Source organism: Condylura cristata, unplaced genomic scaffold, assembly GCF_000260355.1.
Source record: "Condylura cristata isolate star-nosed mole 26May11 unplaced genomic scaffold, ConCri1.0 scaffold00003, whole genome shotgun sequence".
Taxonomy (NCBI): Eukaryota; Metazoa; Chordata; class Mammalia; order Eulipotyphla; family Talpidae; genus Condylura; species Condylura cristata.
Genome location: NW_004567104.1, coordinates 71945611 through 71965586, shown reverse-complemented (window position 1 = coordinate 71965586; position 19976 = coordinate 71945611). Strand labels below are relative to the sequence as shown.

Genomic DNA, 19976 nt, shown 5'->3' with positions numbered 1-19976 from the left:
CATCCCTCCATCCACCACCACCCCCACCCAACTGCTCATCCCTCCATCCACCCCCCACCCAACTGCTCATCCCTCCATCCACACCCCCTCCACCCAACTGCTCATCCATCCATCCACCCACCCAACTGCTCATCCCTCCATCCACCACCCCAACCCAACTGCTCATCTCTCCACCCACTACCCCTCTCTCCCTCCCCTCACCTATTCTTCCCTACCTTCACGCATCCATCCCTCCATTCATCCTTCCCTCCATCTATCCACTTGACTTTTTTAATGAGAAATTCCACATAAACAGAGAGTATCGTGTATGTACCCCACACCTGGATGTACTGAGTTTAAACACCTTGACAAACTTGCTTCACCTTCTTTTTTCTTTTTGCCATTGAAGTTACATTGCATAAATATTTAACACTGCATGATAGCATCACCTAAGTTTCATGTGGGCATCATTGTAATTTGTCCCATGTATCCACTACATTAAGTTCACCACTAAAAGACCATCACCTCCCCCCTGTCCACTTTTATTTTCTTTACCCACCCTGCCCCCTCACCCTTATGGTAACACTAATTTAATTTCATCATTAGTCTAAAAGTTTTATTTCTTCTAGTTCATTCACTTGATTTCTCTATATACTATGGATGAGTGAAGTCACAACTCTGTTTGGCTTTGTTTTCACTGAAGTATTTTAAGTCACAGGCACCAGGACATTTCACTCCTAAATACCACTGTGTTTGGGATGTGGATGAAACCCACCCTTCAGGTGGGTATAAGTGGGGCAAGAAAAAGGGGTCTCAGTCCAGGGTATGTCTCAAGGACCTGTGTGAGCTCACAAGTCTATAAAGGAAGTTGGGGCTCAGTTGTAGAATGAGGAACCCTCAGAGGACTGGATAAAGCTTCCTCACAGGAGTATTGTGCAGATAAATTCCTCAGGATCAAATGCCAAAGAGACACCACGCATTCATTTACCCACCCACTCTCTCATTCACTCCGTAAGACAAGGCCAGGCAAGGCTTGCTTTGTAAGAATGTCTTCTCCCAGAAGAGGGAAGCCAGATCCAATCTCAGCAAACGTCTGTTGACTGACCAGCATGAACACTCACTATAAAAGTTTAATTTTAACAACAGTTTCCTCTTGCTTTTTGGAAGAGATGGAGTGATTTACCATAAGACTTTACAGAAAAGTGATGTAAAACAGACTTTTATTTTCTCTCTTTCCCCAAACTAGAAAACTGACAATTTCTAAAATGATTAAATTTGGGGCTGGGAGTCTATAAAATATACTTTATAAAGAAAATAGTGTTTTCCCTAGCCACATGTGTGCTTTTCTCTATGTGCTGGTAAAACCAGAGAAATAATTATCAAAACACATATTTGGTCTTCAATATTTTTATAAATAAATGCCAGTGTCTCCCCCAATGGTTCCAGTTTCTGGTTTCATTACCTGCAAACTGCACACTGATTTGCTTCCAGTATTAGATGAGCAGTGGGCCTGATGCCGACAGAAGATGCTGAGCAGTTACTTTCTTTACTATACAAAATCCTAAGCATTCCACAACCTACCTGACAAGTTCAAGTGCAACCTTGCAGCTGCTCACCAAGTCCAAAGGCAAACATCACTCATCTGGCAAAGCCAACTTGAATTTAGGTCTTAATCTATAAGAGCCTTCTGTAACCTATGGAAAGCTACAAGATGAGGCACCACAGCCTGAGTCCTTGTGAATAAAGTTGTCACCAGCTGCACTGCTTTCAATAGCTGCCTCGTGAGGGGCCTGAGTGCTCATTAGCAAGTGGGGATGTACCTCGCTGACGCCCCGGTGCCCCCCCCCATGGGAAGCACAGCTAGGTGCTCTTTCCGGCATGAGCACTGGTAATGAGTCATGGCCCCTCAGCTCTGCTCGCTCCGTCTCATGTGGGGGTAATGTTTCTGGTGTCTATTTCAGATCCTGGCCCAAACTGAGCTGGTGTTGGAAAAGAGCAGTCTCTTTCCAGGTTCCCTTGGTAACCTGAGTAACCTAAGCTTTGTTTAAATACCTCCCATGTCCATCACTAGAATTCTATATGGTAACTGAATGAAACTGCCTCATCCATGGCCGTGGTGAGCAAGGGTAATTTAGTCCTGTAGCATAGATGCAGAGTCCAGGCATATCCACCCATCACCCCTTGAGTTCTTCTAGAACTTTCTCCCCAAGACAAAGCCTGGCCTCTCCACCTCCTTTGGAGAACTTGGCACTGTTGCCAAGTTATGGTGGATGTTCCAGACCTTCTATACTCTGAAAATATGATCTCGCAAAAATACCAGATGATCCGACAATTCCATTTCTGGGTTATTAACCAAACATGAAACTAACTTTAAAAAAAATTATATGCTCCACAATGTTTATTGCAGCCTTATTTACAGTAGCTAGGACATGGAAACTACCTAAGTGCCCAGGGGTAGAGGACTGGATCAAGAACGTGTGGTCTAGCCACAGTGTGGAATACTATTCAACCGTCATGAAGGACAAACGATTGCCATTTACAGCAAACTGGAAGGAAGCTGAAAGGAATTATGTGCAGTCAAGCAAGTCAAAACAAATACTGAACATTTCCATACTGGGCAGTTTGACAAAGTAAAATATTTACCAAACTAACGGATATTCATAAATGAAGTGGGGTTTCTGAGGTTAAGAGGGAGGGGGAATGGAGAAAGGGATGGTAGTAGCAGACAAAAGGAAAATGATCACAGCGGACACCCCTTTCCCTGCCTTGTCACCCCCCTCCACCCCCTTTAGCAGTGGCTCTCTTGCCTGGTGCAAGCTTGGTCAAGTGGGCAGGAAAAATGAACTCACCAGGTCCAAAGCTGACGCTACTTGACCCACGTGGGCCCCGCGTTCATCCCAAAGTAACTAGGCGGACGCACATAACCTCGCTCAGGTTCATCTGCAGTATGCTAAATGGGCAGGAAATGTTCCTTCGTCCTTGCTTGCAATTCCCCCAGCAATGCCGGCGTGGAGGCTTAGGCCACCACGAGATGGGCCTGTGTTTCCAGGCTGTGGACTCCTGCTGGACCCTTCCCTAAAGAGCCCTCTGGGGGAACTGCACGGGGAAGCCCCATGGGAAGCCCACAGGGAAATACTGCCTGGAGCCCATGACTTCTGCCACTGGCACGTCTTCCCACCTCTGACATTGCAAGGCAGGGGAGTCCAACAAGCCTCGGCGCTGAAGAGCAGCAGAAGAGGAACCCAAGGGATGGGCTGGAAGAAGAGGGAGGCAACTGCAACAGACTGAGACGCTAGGAGAGCCCTGGGTGGATCTCACACACACTCTGCACACAGACACACATACAGCACACGCACAGGCACACCGCGGCACAAACACGGCACACACAGACACACAAGCATCCATGGACACACACGTGCACATACAGAAACACACATACCCTCAGACACATGCACAGACTCATACACACACACACACTCCCCGTCAGTCACAGCTATTCTGAACGGTCCTTTGGTGTGAATGTGACAGTGGTGCTGCTCTGGGAGACCAGGCCCCCCCAGAGGAATCCCCCTACTCCTCTGCCAGTAGCACCCACACACCCCCAGCCCCCAGCAGTGAGCTGGGCTTGTCCGCAGGTGTGAGGGCGCACAGAAGCCGGAGGCAGCTAGAAGACCCCTTGGCTTTCCCTGGCGTCCGGCCCAGCTGCCTGCCTGGGCGAGAGGTCTCACTCCCCTGGAGAAGGGGTTTAGGGGGCGAGGGTACCTGTTGGGGTAGGTGACGTTACACGGCACCCTCCCGGTGTAATTCTCATTAAGCCAGCGATTCGCCAGTGCCTGCTGGATATTGGGCCTCTTCACTGGGTCCGGTTCCAGGAGCGAGCGCAGGAAGTTGATGGCCCCTGCAGAGACATTGGGCGGACACTCAGGTTACCAGACCCGCGCAACGCGGGTCTCGACGCCAGAGGCGGCCCAGCCGTGCGCTCCTGGCCGTGGCCCACCCTGGTGGCCTTCCTGCGCCACCGCTGCAGGGGAGCCCGACAGGCTTCACGGGCAGGGATGAAAGAAAGAAGAGAGAAGACTCGTTGTCGAGGTGGGTCTGGGCGCTCAGAAGGAGCCAGAGATAAAGACGCTCTCAATCACACCTTCCGCTGGCAGCCTGCCCCAGCCGGGGTGTGAAACAGCACCTCGAATCACGCTCGGTGTTGGGATCCCATGTTACCGCAGCGAAAAATAACACAATAGAAAAATGAAATAAGATAAATAGAAAGGAAAACATATTGACTGATAGAGTAGGGCATGTGGGCAGATTTTATTGAGACAGTTTTTCTTTTATTACTAAATGCTGCTTGCTCGCCAGCCACTTTTAATGTGTTCCTAGAATATGCTTGTATTTTAATAGAAATTACATATTTTTTATATAACATTTTTTACATTTTTGTACTTTTTTTTTATCTCAATTGTAATCCCCGCGGGTTTCCCATCACCAAGTCACCCCTGTGCCATCACCATAATCCCGTGCGCTTCCCTCCTCCCCACCCCCGTTTTTGATCCCATTCCCCACTCCACCCCCGCAAAATGTCTCTAGAAATTACATATTTAATATAAATTTATATATTTTTACATATTTCAATAGAAATTTAATACGCACGCACACGGCATTATGCACTTTCTTTTCCTAAGATTAAAATGGGTTAATTTAGGATGGGATCACTTTTTTAAATCAGTGAGAATTTCTAAAATGACATTTCCATCTTACAAAAAGAAATACATTCAATTTTCCAGTAATTTATACGGGGATGGTTATAAAAATAAGTAAATAAAGCTAAATCAGGAAATTTGGCACTCTCCATGTGACACCCCAAGTCCCAAGATCATGGGAAGCAAGAATGTGCCCAAAGGATCCCTGGCGCTAGTCCTGCCTCGGAGGACACCTCCAGGTGGGTCCCCGGAGTTGATGAGGTTGGCAGAAGTTGTTTTCCTCTGGGAACGTAATGAATAAAAATAGAGTGAAGATAGCACAGCAGTCACGAGACGGACTTAATACCTTTTATTTTTAGATTTTTATAGCTGGCTCTCCAAATAAAACTTTCCTAAAATGCTTTTTAATGGTCTGTAGAGCAAACAGCTCCCCCGAAATAGGTTCTTCTTTTGGGGAAGCTGTTACCCTTCTCTTGACTCCCCAACGCAGCAAGCACCATCGGGACGCTGAATGAGGAATGCCTGTAGCTCAAAGCAAAGAGATGTGGGCCCGGGGAATGCAAATGGGGGCAGGTGAGTTCATGAAGTTTCTGAGACGTCTCTGTGGCTTCCCTTCCTGCCGGAACAGGCCCCTGGCCCAGCCACCAGGCAGCCCACGACAGCCCACGACGGCCCACGACGAGCCAGCGGAGCTGAGATCTGGCTGGATGAGCTTTTCTGTTCTATTTTCAGAACCAAGGTGCTGCCTCTTGCAAACTGCTCATGAGCACTGTCATTTCGGTTTACATCTCTACTGATGGATGTGTATCTTTTGTCATTACAAACAATGCACTGCCCCCCAAGAGACTTTGCAAACCTCCTTGGAACTCTTTGAAGTTTGGGGCAGGAGCCTGAAAAATCCCTGTATCTCATAAGCAATAGGGATTAAGATGTTCCCCAGCGTGGGCCCTCCCTGGTGGTGCAGTGGGTTAAAGCACAGCACTGAGAATCTAAAGCCGCTCCGCATGAGTTCGAACCCCGCCTGCCCAGGAGGTGACCACATGGCGTGGCAGACTTCTCCTGACCTGCCCACTGCTCCCCTCAGCAGTGTACTTCGTCGATCTGCCTGTTCTGTTTCCCACTCTGTCTCTGGTGAATCCTCTCACCACCCCTGAGCCTCTGGCCTGTACCCCAGTTCTGTGTGAATAAATAAATAAATCTTTAAAAAAAAAAAAAGATGTTCCCCAGCGTCCTGGGAATTCATGGTGGGCCCCGCTGCCTCTCCTCTCTTCTAAGTCACCATGTGGACCCCTCTGTTCAGGCGTAGGGTAGGGGAGATACGCAGGGGTGCTCCCTCTCTGTGCTCCACATCAGATGGGGTCTTGAGAGCCTCCCAGAAAACAGTGACTCTCTGCCGCGAGACTTCGGCTTTCTGGAGTCTGGACTGGCCTCTGTGAACACCCTGCCACGGTGACTGGGGGACGAGAGAGGGGTGAAGATGGACTGGGGTGTGAACAAAGCCCCATCCCCACCCAAAGTCCTGCTTCATAGCCTCCCAGGTGAAAGCAGTAACAATGAAATAACAGCAGAACCTTCTGGAAAATCTTAATCAGCACTGAAACCAGCCCTCACAGATGTAACGTCTGCCCCGCAGCTTCACGTCGGTGCAAAACCTCTTGATCCGAAGAATGAGGAACATACTCTAAATGCCTCACTGAATGTAGTAATGAAAAGGTGAATTGTCTGAAAAATGTGACTGGCATAAAAGGTATCATAGCGTGTGACAGACCAGCGCCAGCTAGCAGGAAGAGGAACAGTCTAGAAGTGAGAATTGGAAAGGGCCAAACAGCTCAAGTTTTCAGACTCCATGACAGAGGATGAGGCACAATTCTTTGACAGGACACACCATGGGTTCACAAGGGCAATGGCTTTGTGTTGTCTTTTTTTTTTTCCAATTCTGATTGGGCAAAAATGCTTCAAACTTCACCTTGTAAAAAATCCCAACTGTGGTAGAACCGACATGGCGAGCTCATAGAAAGTATCAGATAGAATCAAGTTAATAATGATGGGTTCATGAAGCATGTGCTAAAATTGGGATATTTTCAATTTGGACATTACTCAGAGCATAATAGCCCCAAACTGGGCTGGGGTGTTTGTATACGGGTATCTTATGCTAAATAAACTGAGAAAGGGAGAAAATAGCACAGTGTTATAGGAAAATCAGACTGGGGATCAAGTTGCCATAAATTCAAAAAGAGAAAAACTACTTCATCTCGCTGAGATTTGATTTCCCCACTGAGCAATGGGGGTAACAGCACTACCCTTGCAGGGCTGTGATATGAGAATAGGAAAAGCACCCACAAATGATCACTCCACTAGTGGCTGCACCCCTGTTATCAGTAAGCTGGTATTTGGGGACATACACACATGGTCTTGGGGATTAAGCTGGGCCAGGCTGGTTGGAAAGGAGAAGAGTAAAATTGATGGGGTGCAAAAAAGACAAAGAGTTGGGGTTACAGAGAGCACCAGCTAATCCCCAAGAAACTCACTCTGTAAACAGGCTAAGATGCCAGGATCTTCCTCAGCCCTGGACCTGATCCTATCAGAATGGCAAAAATAAAAAGTGGAGACACAGCAAAGGCCAGCAAGGATGCCATGAAACCTGTGGTGAGAAGAAATGCAAAACAGCACACCACTCTGAACAAGATTGTAGGAGAGTCTTACAAAACTAAATATGTGCTACCACAAGACCCCGCAATTCCACTCTGAGGCACTTGTCCCAGAGAAATGAAAATTTGCTCACATAAAACTTGCATATGAATATTAACCCAAAGATGGAAGCCACCTTTTGCCCTCCAGTGGGTGCATGGTTGAAATGACTAGTATTCCATGTCGTGGAATACTACTCAGCAAGAAAAAAGAGCCATAAGACTGATCATGCAGCAACTTGGATAGAACTCAAGGGAATTATACTTGGTAAAAAAAATTAAAAATCATATATAATTTTATAATCATTTTTGTTTACCTATACATACATGAAATTTTTGAAATTATGAAGGCAGAAGACATTTGAGGGATTTCAAGGATTAGGAAGGGTAGGAGGCAGGCTTTGGCTGTGGAAGGTAGGATGAGGAATTCTTGTCATGGAACTGATCTGCATGGTGACTGTGTGGTTGCCACGTGTGATTAATTACGCAGAACTAAATACACACAAACACACACATGGCTACAAAGAAATGTGAACAGGCCCATGAATTTTATCAATGTCAGTTTCCTAGGGGTGAAAACAAAGCATCACTGGTGGGGACATAGGATAAAGGATAGCTCTCCCTGGTTAATATCTTACAACTGCATTTAAAGCTATAATTATATCACACTAAAAAGGGTTTTAAAAACATCATTTGCTTAAAAGAAAAGCTATCTTATTCTCTATTCCCTTATTTTTTTTCTTTAGAGTATGTACTTACACCACCTAACATCACCTGTTTGTCTGGTTTGTTCGTTTGTTCGTTTGTTCGTTTTCCTGCCTCCCCAGCTGACGTGTCAGCCCTATGTGGATGGGAACTGTCTGTTTTGTCTTCTGTCTTCCTGGCACTTGGCCTATGATTGGTGAACAGTCCAAATTCGTGGAATAAAAGAATGATAAGGAATATGGGGTGAATGAATGAATGAGCATTTCTCATAGGGCTTTTCAGCCCTTACAACACTTCTGAAACCCAAATACAGCAATTCATTTGATATTTTGCACGTTTTCAAGCTCCAAGAGTTAGTGCTCTCAGTGCACAAATATTTCTTTTATGATGACAGAACTGTAACTTCTCTTCCCAAGTACATAATGCCTCCTTTTCTTTCAGCCTCCCGAGATTCTAACCTCCCTCAGAAAGGTGAAAGTATGGACCGAATTAGGTAATTATAAACAAGAATGCATTTTGGTTTAGATTCCATTTGGCAAACATAAATTCAAAGCCAGCTTCATGGATGCTTGAAAAATTCAAGAGAAAAATACATAACAGTACTAAAAGAAAAATGTTTTATTTTTACTACTTTTTTTTTTCCTGGTCACATGCCTTACCTTAGTGAAGTTTAGTTTATTCTTAGGAGCCAATTTCATGATCAGCAAGGCAAAGCTGTGGCCAAGAACATGAAGTGAATTGTGAACCAAATAAAAGAAACTGTACTAATTGGATCTGTAGGTAAATCTTAATACAACCCGTTTACCAAAAGGTGAACCAACTTTAGTTTGAGAGCACTTTCTAAATATACCTGATGATTCAGTCTAATCAAGTAATTAAACCTGTATCTATATGTGAAAGCATTTGAACAGGCTCAAAAACTCAAAAAAACAAATCATAACAGTCCAGACAAGAATGAAACTACAATTTCTTGACAGTGAATGGACCAAGGGAGACACAATTATAAACACTCTTTCCAAAGTCAACATTACAATACGTGAGTTTTAAAATAATCAAGTCTGCAATTATTTTTCAATTGGAAATGTAAAACCCTTTTGATAAATGTATAATACACAGCACAGAAGTAGGATGAAGGAAGTTAGGGTTCAAAATTAAAAGGAAAAAGGAAAAATCAAGGAGTGCCTATGTAGAGATGGGAGATGCAGCCCTCGAGACTTAATTTTTTTATCAGAGTATATTGGTTTAAAACATTCTATAGGTTTCAGTTGTAAGTATTATAATTCATCAATTGCCTATATTACATGAGAGCCACCAAATGTCAGTTTCCATCCACCATCATACAATTGTCCCCAGCTTTATCCAATTTGCCTACCACCCCTTTTCCTGTCTCCTCTGGTAACCCCAATTTTATTTGTATAATGAAAGCTTTTTTTGTTGATGTTATTGTTCCTTGTGTTTGTTTGTTTCTTTATCTTCCACATATGAGTAAAATATCACGAATGCTATCTATTTCACTGTGCATAATGCCCTCAAGTTCTACCCATGTCATTGCAAATGGCAAAGTTCATCATTTTGTATAGCTGTGTAGTATTCCATTGTATAGACCGTATCTTGTTAGTTTTGACATTAGTAAGAGATCTACAACCATGGGATCGTCCTAATATATTATAAAACAAAAGCAACCCAATACATGGACCCAAAGGGGTTAGAGAGCAAATCTTGAAATTGCAGAGTGGCAGATGCCTTACCTGTAGAGAGCTGCGTGGGGAGGGGGTTCATTTCCTTGTCCACCATCTTCTGGTACAAAGCCCTCAGGCTAAAAGGCTCCACCGTGAAAGGTAGGGTCCCAGTCAACATGGCGTACATGTTCACACCTCTGAAGAGACAGCAAAGCATGAGACAGTTCCTCTTCATTATGACAGAGGGGAAAGGCTTGGCCAAACTTCAATTCTACTACTTTCACACCGACCTCATCTTTCCTCCATCTTCAACATCGTCTTTCTAGAACCCTCAGCATCTCATTGAAGCAACCAAAGTGAAAACTAGGATGAAAGTACATTTGTGAAGACTTGAAAATGGACAATGGTGATAAGAGAAGTTTCCAGAGCTCCCTCCTAAGGAGAGGAAATCATGGCTCTTCCTTCTGGAAGGAAGAAGACTAAATGACTAAATGATGTGAAAAATACCTGGGGGGTGTTAGGGACTTTGCATCAAAGTAGTTCTGCCATTATGTGGTTTTCTAAGTAGGGTTTCCAAGGTGGAGCCCAGAGTAGGCCAGATCAAAAAAATACAGGGCAGGCGCCTGCATGGAAGGACATGTCCCAGCTTGGTCCCTGCTCAGTTCTTTGAAATTAAGTCTCATACCCAAAGCCGGTGTTTTGCTCTCCCTTGAATTCTGTTTTGGCCTGTAACTAGGGAAATTCTTTGGGGGACAAGAGCGAGGGGCAGGTTTCCTTCCCACTCTTATTTTTTTATTATTGTGCAATTCTGCCACTCAGCCCTGGCCTAGTATCTCAGATGTGGTCCAAATACCTTCTGAATGGGCTTAAGTGCTTATACCCAAAGCCAGTCTGGAGAACAGCAATGTCCTCCTGGAGGAGTTTTATTTTCCTGATGTGCAAACCTAATATCATTTTGATGAGATTCGCTGATGGGGATGAAATGCCTGCCTGCCAAGAGGTCTCAAGTGCTCAGAATCACCCGAGGGAATATGTTTTAAAAACAGGCAATAGGATTTCCAGTCAAAACAAATCCAAAGAGACTAATTGAGATTAAGACCCTTGGGGCCCTGCTCCATTGAGGCGCCTTGAATTAAGGTGTTCCAGATCGCCAGAGGTATGGCGCCCATGGTCGCCGGCAAGAACTCATTCTCAAATTGCAGGCATTTGCTAAGCCCTGGTTCCTGCTCACACTCACAGCTGAGTTAGAGAGAGACTCTGTACCCCAGGTGTGGTGCAGGTGCTGGGGAGGGTGAACCAGACCACCCACCCTCTAGGATTCAGAGTTGAGGAAAGACAGTCAGCCACAAACAAATCAATAAGCATCTTCCTTTCAGAGAGTGTTGAAAATGCTGAACTGTCCTGCTTCGTGACCAAGAAGTAGATAAACATGACTACAGCTCCAGGGTGGGGCCAAGTGGGTAGATGATGTGTCTTTGGCTGGTAAGCATGAGGCATGGGGTGATGACCTCCATGGGCCAAGGACAGGAGACCAGAATGAACAAGGCATCTGCAGAGCCATGGAGAGCAGCTTTTCCCTGTGTTTGTGAAACATGCTCCCAAGGACAGAAGAGATGGATGATTCCACGTTCCCTGGCCCAAGGATTCGGGTGAAGTCACCTGGTGGTAAGTGGATGAAAGGGGCTGGGTGTGGGGAGTTGGGGACTGAGGCAGTAACCCAGCACCAGCTACCAAACAATGAACAAAGAAATGTGTGCAATGGAAAGAGAAAGGCAAAGAAGCAATATGGACATCCGAAGGGGGTGAGGAAGACTCAAATTCCAGACAAACAGCAGTCATAGCATCAAAGCTGAGGAAGCCGGGAGGAGAGTGATTTCTGGGTGGTGGGGAGGAACATTTGGGGTGGTGGTAGGTCTGAGAAGTTACCACACAATGCATTTTGGGTGTGTTCAGCAATGCTAACCCCTGCTGGAGGATTCTGGGAGACCGATGAAAGAGAATCTTGGACCCATGGGTTTATGGATGGAAACTTCCCCAACAAAGACGCTGTTGGAGACTCTTGACCAGTCTCTGAGACAAGCTATTTCCTAAGGCAGCTCCTTCACTCAGGAATCCTTGACAGTATCTTCCCCACATCTTGTGCCTGCTGCTCATCAAACAAGACCTCCTCACCTCTGGGTGCCTTAAACTTAGTCCAACATTCACAACTACAACTGAAGAGCCTAGGACTTACACAATGTATTCCCACAGGTTTTCTATGATACTCAATCCAAACAATGTTTCTCAAACCAAGGTACCTGGACGCATTCTCAAGGGATCAGGGTCCTAAGTTTAACTTCCTTTTGGTGAAAACAGTTTGCAAAGCTCAACCAGGGACTGGGGACACCCACCAGTTAACCCAGTGCCTCCTGTTACACCCACTCAGTTTCACAGTCGGCTTCTGCAACTGTCTTTACCAACACACAGCATTTGCCATCACAGGTCACTTCTAGGAAGGTCCCAGGCTAGTGAGAAAGGGGCAGCAGTGGACTTCATCTGCCCTTGATGCCTCTGGGCCTGTATCTGTGGCAGAGAAAGCCTCCTGGCGAGAAGAGTGAGCACATGTTCCAAAGTGCAGGCCTCACCCAGAAGCAGCGGTACCAGGGAACTTGTCAGCAGTGTAAATTCCTTAGCCCAGTAAGACAGACCTATTGAGTCTCAAACCCTGGGGGAGGGCGCAGTCATCTGTGTCCTTACAAGCCCGCCAGGTGCTTCGGATGCCACTCAAGTGTAAAGCCACCAGAGGAGTGAGAGTGGAGGGAATTACTCTCAGACCATGGGCCGGTCCGGCCTCACAGACCTGGAGCTGTGGCATCGCAAGTCGCAAATGTGAACATTTGGGTTTCTTTCAGCTTTGGCTATATTGAACTTGGCTTGATGCATTGAATGTGGTTCCACGTTAAGTGGTAGAGTCGTCTAGTCTCTCTTGCTTGGGCCATAAATAAAAGGAGTTTAATTTGGCAAGTGTAAATATTAAGGGAAAGTTAAATAAAAATAACTGAAGACAACAAGAAGGGCTACCAAGCACCTTCTACTTCTGCAAGAGCTGTGTCCAATACTCAAGTTGAAATACTTCCCACACGGGGCCTACTGTATTCTCTCTTTATCTTTTGGGGACACAGAGCTTCCTGTCACCAGTGAGGTACACTGAAAGATGTAGAAGCTCCAGGAGATGGGAAATTATGGTGAAGACAGAATCCAACTGAAGGTGTTTGGTTAAAGCTTGGGGTCTTCAAGGAGACATCCAAATGTTTATCTCCTGTCATCCACTGGTTGCACAAAATGACAAAGATCTCAAATCACTGGTTCTCTGAATTATTTGGCAGGGGCCACAGGTAATAGATGTCGGCCTTAAAACTGGTGCCACAGAAGAGCACAAGGGACCAAAGGGATGGATCAGGGGTGCAATGGTGGTGGGAGAATTAAAGGGGTGACGTGTCTGAGGGGAGAAGCCAGATACTGTCCAAAAATGAACAATCATGTAAGAAACATGTGTGTGTGTACATGTGCATGCACATAGGGGTGTACATATGTATATATAATAAAAGGATTGTGCATTTCCTGTTGTAAAAAAAATGGGTGCGACAATCAGTGGACTCTGCTGTCTAGCCACTTGAGCATGAACTTCATAAAATAAACGTAAGAGATTATTTTATCAAACTGACTCCAGAATCCCATTTCTCTTGGAGACGTTTATCCTCAACAAAAACATTTACCAATTCTTTTTTTTTTTTAAAGACTTATTTATTTGCGCACACAGAACTGGGGTACAGGCCAGAGGCTCAGGGGCGGTGAGAGGCTTCACCAGAGACAGAGTGGGAGCAAAACAGGCAGATCGACGAAGTACACTGCTGAGGGGAGCAGCGGGCGGGTCACGAGGGATCTGCCACACCATGTGGTCACCTCCGGGGCAGGCGGGAATCAAACGCATGCAGAAGCAGCTTTTAGATTCTCAGTGCTGTGCTTTAACCCGCTGCGCCACCAAGGAGGGCCACCATTCACCAATTCTTAAAAAAAAAAAACAGCTTTCCCCGCGAGGCTGTCATCTCATCTGGAGAGTGGGTAATAGTAGTGACGCCTCTCAGGTTGTGTAAGGGGAATGAAAGCCACAGAAAGTGCTGAATGTCGTGCCTGGCATAAATTCAGAACTGATCCAGAAGACCCATTGTTTCATCGGAAAACTTTCAAAAACAACAGGAAAAAGAAATTACGATTGTAGGTGTCTCCCAATGCCAAATAATAATGGGAACCTGCACTAATCGTCAGACGGTCCTCAGAGATTTTCAAAGGGAAACCATACTGAACATCTTAATTCCCTGCCTCTAGAGGATCCGTACACACTCAGTATGTGGATAAAGAGAAGTCTAGTCCCTCTGACATTTCAGAAGCATGTGAGGATATCAAGGGAACACTGTGGAATGCACTTTATAAACCTCGGTAATCCTATAGAATTAGGAGGAGTTTCAAAACATGTTCAGAATTTCCTGATGTGTCTTTGAAACATGGCCCAGGGGCTTTCTCGCTCCACAGCAGACACGAGGCCCTGGAGAATCACAGGAGGAGAGTAATGAGACACCGGAATGAAGGAGGGCAATAAGCAAGTGTGATTTGGTTTTTTCAAAACACACACAAAAAAAATGAGAGTGAGACATTGTGGGGTGGGCTCAAAGAGCAGCTGGAAGAAGAGGGCGCAGCTGCCTAGTGCGTATACATCTGGACTCTGGGATTAAGTCAGAAGCTTAATAGCAGTCCTGATAGTTAGTCCAATACACAAAAATATTTCCTACAGGAAAAGCTGGGGTATCACCTGTCACCCCAGAGAGGAAGGACATCAAGTCATGTCTCCCTAGAGAAGTCAGCCAGCAGCTTTAACAAGACACCAGGGACAGTCACTGACAGCTATGCTGGCAGGTGGTCTGGTTATACATTCTCATGGGGCCCGTGGGCAGAACCCCCAAAGCACCCAGTTTACACCAAGCACAGCTGAGGGAAACTCTTGCGGACACACCTCGCTCCTCAGTGGCTCTTCAGAAAATAAATTGCCTTGGAAAAATTAAAAATTACTCTCTGCCTAAAAAAAAAAGCAATATCCCCCTTACACTCCCCTTTTTACAGTATCAACTTTCAGGACAACTTCTATTCTGAAGTCTTGAAAGTAAGAGTAGGAACAGATCCATCCACTTGGAGAATCTCAAACATCACTTTTCCCTTTCTTCCTTTCTCTTTTCTACTTTTAAAGTAAGTTAGCTATGAAACAAAACAAAACAAAACAAAACAAAACAAAAACCTTGGATTTTATAACTGAGAAACCTCATAAGTTAAAGGGAACTTCTCTTAAGTCACAAGCCCTAGAGGAAGTCATGGGTCTCCTCTCCCCCTGCCACCTCAGGCCAGCCTTCATTTTGAGGGCGTCTGAGTGGAGAAGAAATGTCAATCCCTCCATTTCTGACCCTGGTCAGTAGCTGACAGTATCTAACAGTACTTTTATTACACAGAAGCTGAGACCTAGAACAAAGTCTCACCTCTAGTCTCAATTTTCCTTGTCTTGGTCCTTGAACTTCTCAAGAGAATGTTGTGAATTTTTTCATTTTCTTTTTATTCTCTTCATTTAGAAAGTACATTGCATTAAAGGTTTTAATTGACATATATGCACACTGAAGGAAAAGTAGGCAAAAAATGATCATTTTTTAGTCTGAAATTTCAAAGTTCACTGGAAAGACAAATGTAGACATTTCATTTGTCTGGATTAAAAAAGTAGATAATTTCAAAGATTTCCATACATATTCCATATCTGAAAATAATTATCACTGAAAAGAATGGAGAATCCCCAAACAGCAGGTAAAATGTTCTGTTTCTATTGTTAACTTCTGGTTCACTACGGGAAGAGGATCCTGGGGGCCCCATTTGTGGGGAAGAGCTTTCTTTCACCAGCGTTCCCATGAAAGACAAGTTGATTTTCTTCCTAACTCTGTTGTCTCAGAAGTCTTGGAGACAGGTTCTATCCTTCCGCCAAACCTCTGGAGGAGGTAGTTTGCTTTTGATTTTGGAAATGAACTCTTCCCTGCTGTTGTTTCACAACAATAAAGAAAATGCTTTATAATAACACTGTCTGGTCCAGGGAAACACTGTCTTTTTCAACAGCCTTTTAAATTGAATTCTCTTTGGGCTTTCCATTTCCAGTTCTGCCAGTGATTCTGGACGCCAAAACAGCGAGCTTACTAGGATCTCAAACACAGCACCCCAAGCAGTGAAAAATGTGTCTGTTAAAACAAGTCTCTGAAGAGTGAGGTTTCTCCAAGATGAAGAGAAACAGTCATCCGTAATTCTTGGGTTTGCAGACGCTGTTCCCTGTCTGGAAAGGTTCTCTTCTTCGCCGTCTGGTAAAGCGCCCCTCCTCCATCAGAACCAGATCAAATCCTCCTCTAAAGTTGAGCCAGCTGTGTAGTCTCGTCTGGTCTCCGTCACCAGAGGTGCTGTCATTGCTGCTATTGATGCAACTTGCAGGGCAGAAGATGCCTTTGTCAACCCAGGACAACTTAACCAGTGGCCAGTTATTTGTTCCCAGTTCTGGCAGCTGGAAGTCTGAGATCTGCACTCCAGCATGGCGGGCCCTGAGAAGGCTTTTTTCTGGTCCCTGTCTCCACTTGTTCATAATCAAGCAGTTCTCTTCTGAGGACACACATCCAATTATGAGACTCCACACTGAAGACCCACCACGTTGGGTGTTAGGGTTTCACTGTATACATTTTCTTTTTTTTAAATATAACATTTATTTTTACATCATTTTGTACATTTGTTTTTTTTTATCTCAGTTGTAATCCCCATCACCGAATGGGTTTCCCATCACCGAGTCACCCGTGTGCCATCACCGTAGCCCAGTGCACTTCCCTCACCCCGCCCCCCGTTTGATCCCATTCCTCATTCTTCACCCACAAAATGTCTCTGGTATATGACTGTTCATTATTCTTATTATTTTCTTGCCTGGTCCATTATATTTTCTTGCCTGGTCCATTATGCTCCTGCTATGAGTGAAACCATCTGGCATTTTTCTTTTTCTTTCTGGCTTATCTCACTAAGCATGATCTTTTCCAGCTCCATCCAAGTTGCTGCAAAAGACATGTGTGGCTTCTTTTTGGTTGCTGAATAATATTCCATTGTATATACGTACCACATCTTTTTAATCCGGTCATCTACTTTTGGGCATTTGGGCTGCTTCCATGTTTTTCCAATTGTAAATAAAGCAGCAGTAAACATGGGGGTGCAGGTATCTTTTTGAATCAGTGTTTTTGTGTCTTTTTCACCATATACATTTTCAATGAACACAAGCCAGTCTATCATTTTATCCTAAGAGTGCAAGGAAGAAGCCACAAATTCCTGTCCCCTGCCCCCATCAAGGGGTGGAGTTGATTTCTCATAACTAGGACTTGACCAGGAGACCTGCTTTGCCCAAAGACACATGAGCAGATGTGCAGCAGAGACATCATGACGGCGTCAGGCGCGAGTCCGTGGTCTCCAGGACATTCTTCACCACTGTGGGCCTTTGTAGTTTTCTGTCCCTGGTTTTCATGCAGTCCATCACGCCCTGCCTGTAGGCGAAAGCGATGCTGCAGAACTTGAATTTAGGATCTGACCATTGGCGATTTCTGTGGGGTTGTTGTATGGGTCCTGCGCCCCTGTTGGGTGATGGAAGACTACAGATTCCCTTGATCTGGTTCAGTGTCTTCGATAAAGGAAACAGCAGACGCTTCCATGGAAGGAGAGTGGGTCCCGGGATCTCCAGTGGTGACTTGATCCTTCGCCATTTCCTTTGGACCTTTCCTGGACGGCACAGCTTAAACAGCAGAAACGTAGCACCATGCAGGTCTGGAGGCCCAGCGGCCAGGACGCAGGGTCAGCAGGGGTGGTTTCTGAGGCTGGGAGGGAGAACCTTGCCCGCACTGCCCTGCAGCCGCTGTGGCCGGTCGCCATGGCGGCGTTCCCTGGCTGGTAGCCGGCTTCTGAGTGAGTGGCGTCTCCATGTCTCGCCGTGCCAAACGTCCCCCTTTCATGAGAACCATGTTGAATTTTATGCCCTCAGTTCTACTCTGTTGCCCCTGTAACTTCCTACTCTTCGAATGAAATCACACTGAAAGGTGCTGGGGGTTAGAACTCCAGCTTTTGGGGGGCACAAATCAACCCTAACATCTTAATACCACCCCCTGCTGACAACTTTCGTGTGGCCTCCCATGACCCTTAGGGTAAAATGCAGCTCCCCACTGCCGCCGCCACCCCCCCCCCCACCTCCAGCCTGCACACACGGTCTCCTCTGCCTGCAGCCTTCCTCTCCCCACAGGTGAATTGTCTCGGAATTTGATTTTGAGGTCAATTCCCTAAGAGGCCATCCCCAAGCTCATTCCCTGTACCCCACTTCCTTCCTCCAAAGCAGTTACCATACTTTACGGTTTTTTAATATACTGGCCACCCCTACAGAATGTAAACCTTCCAGAAAAATTACAACAAAGCAGCTGTGGAGAGTGAGGTCAAACCTTGGCTGTCACCCGCACTAGTGGTGTCACTGGATATGCGCCGAAATGTCCCTCTGTCCCCCTCCTGCGGTGCCACAGAGCTTCCTGGGGGAGCTGCGGATTCTGTCCCAATGTGTAGGGACAGAGTAGATGCCGTGAGCCAGGTCCCTTTACTGGATTCACGAGGCCCCAGTATCTGTGGTCACTACACCTGAATCCTCCCCTTGGCCAAGGCAAGAGCAAAAGGGCGGAGCAAAATCTGAGCTTAGAAACATGAGCAGCCCACGTGTCACGAGATAAATAGTGCGGGCCCAAGACAGAGTTAGCATCGGGGGGACACAGGGGTCCGGCAGGGTGGAGGCCTGGGCCCTCCCCTACAGGTCCAACAACCCACAAGCTCCCCTCCTTCTACCAGCCCCTCAGACATTGGGGAGACACCTTCTTAACCACTCATGCACTGAAAGGGGTCTCCCACTGCAGGCCGAGCCTTGTCACTGCAGGCCGAGCCTTGACGACGGGCTGTAGTACCATCTTGTGCAGGGCCCATGAGAGCAGACTGCCACACAGTCATATGACACCCCTGGAGCTCCTGATTTTTGGGGCTCGCCACTCTTCACCATCATTTCCTTTATTCCTGATAAACAAAGTGCCCCTTTCACAGCTTCCCATTTAGCGTAGATGACTTTCTGAGTGCTAAGGAAAGAAAGTCATCAAATTCATCCATTCAGTAAGCATGCACTGAGGGATGTTGTCGTGCCCAGACACTTTCGAGAAACCCTGAGGGACCAGGACAGGTCTCATCTCACGTTCCCCGGTAGTGGCTGCCTGAGGGGTGTGCTGAGAAGGATACTGAGGCCTCTGAATCAGTCAGACGAGTAATGCTGGTCAAAACATCCGGGTACCTTGAAGAAAAGGCATCCTGGGCCACCCTGCATGCACCCCCGCCCCACCCCTTAGAGTCTCCGTGCCACACAAACCTCTGAGTCTCCCTGCGTGTAAGTGGGAAGAGACTTACAGACTGGCCTGGGGATCACAGAGGATGATTCGTGCCCAGCGCTCAGCTATGGAAGTAGATTCCTGCCTAACTTGTTTCACCCTCTGCTGAGCGAGCCCAGCAGGTTCCAGGGAGACAGAGTCTCTGATATCTCTGGACCCTCCACCTAGAATGTTCTAAATTTCTCTCCCTGCAGAGCCTTGCAGAGCCCCCTCTGTGTGCTTCCTCTGCCAAGTTCAGCCCTCTGCTTCTGCTCACCTGGATGAAATCCCTCCCTCATCACACTCCCTTCCTCCCTTGTCTCCTCACCTCCCTCCCACCTCTGTCCTTCTCTTCTCCCTCCTGTGGGCCCCCTGACAGGTATGGAAGAAGCACTGGCACAGCCTGGTGGTATCTGCCTTCTCAGTTGACAGTCCAGGGGTTCAGGCAGTGAGCCGAGACCCCAGGGGCGAGGGTCAGGGCAGCATAGTGCAGAGACTGAAGTTAGGGGGACACGGGAGCCAGCAGCGCTGCCCAGGGGAAGCGGCACCCACTTCAACCAGAGGGAAAGGGTACACTGAGGCACAAGAGTCCCGGCTCCAGGGAGGAGTGCAAGCGAGGGCAGGAATCCACCTGCATCCTAGCGTGGACTCAGGGCAAGCGTGGACGGAGGAGTGGGAGAATGGCTTTCGGCAAGCCACGTGTTCAAGAAC

At 46.5% G+C, this 19976-nt stretch overlaps 1 protein-coding gene across 1 annotated transcript in view; it reads right to left on the bottom strand.

The window, feature by feature from the left end:
* The window catches only part of HUNK (hormonally up-regulated Neu-associated kinase), a 59573-nt gene that overhangs the window by 20159 nt on the left and 19438 nt on the right, over window positions 1-19976 (bottom strand). Inside the window, exons 5-6 of the mRNA XM_012730819.1 lie at window positions 9817-9944; window positions 3742-3877 (exon numbers count right to left, since the gene is read on the bottom strand). Coding sequence (XP_012586273.1) covers window positions 3742-3877; window positions 9817-9944 — 264 coding nt within the window. The remainder of the gene's footprint in view (window positions 1-3741; window positions 3878-9816; window positions 9945-19976) is intronic.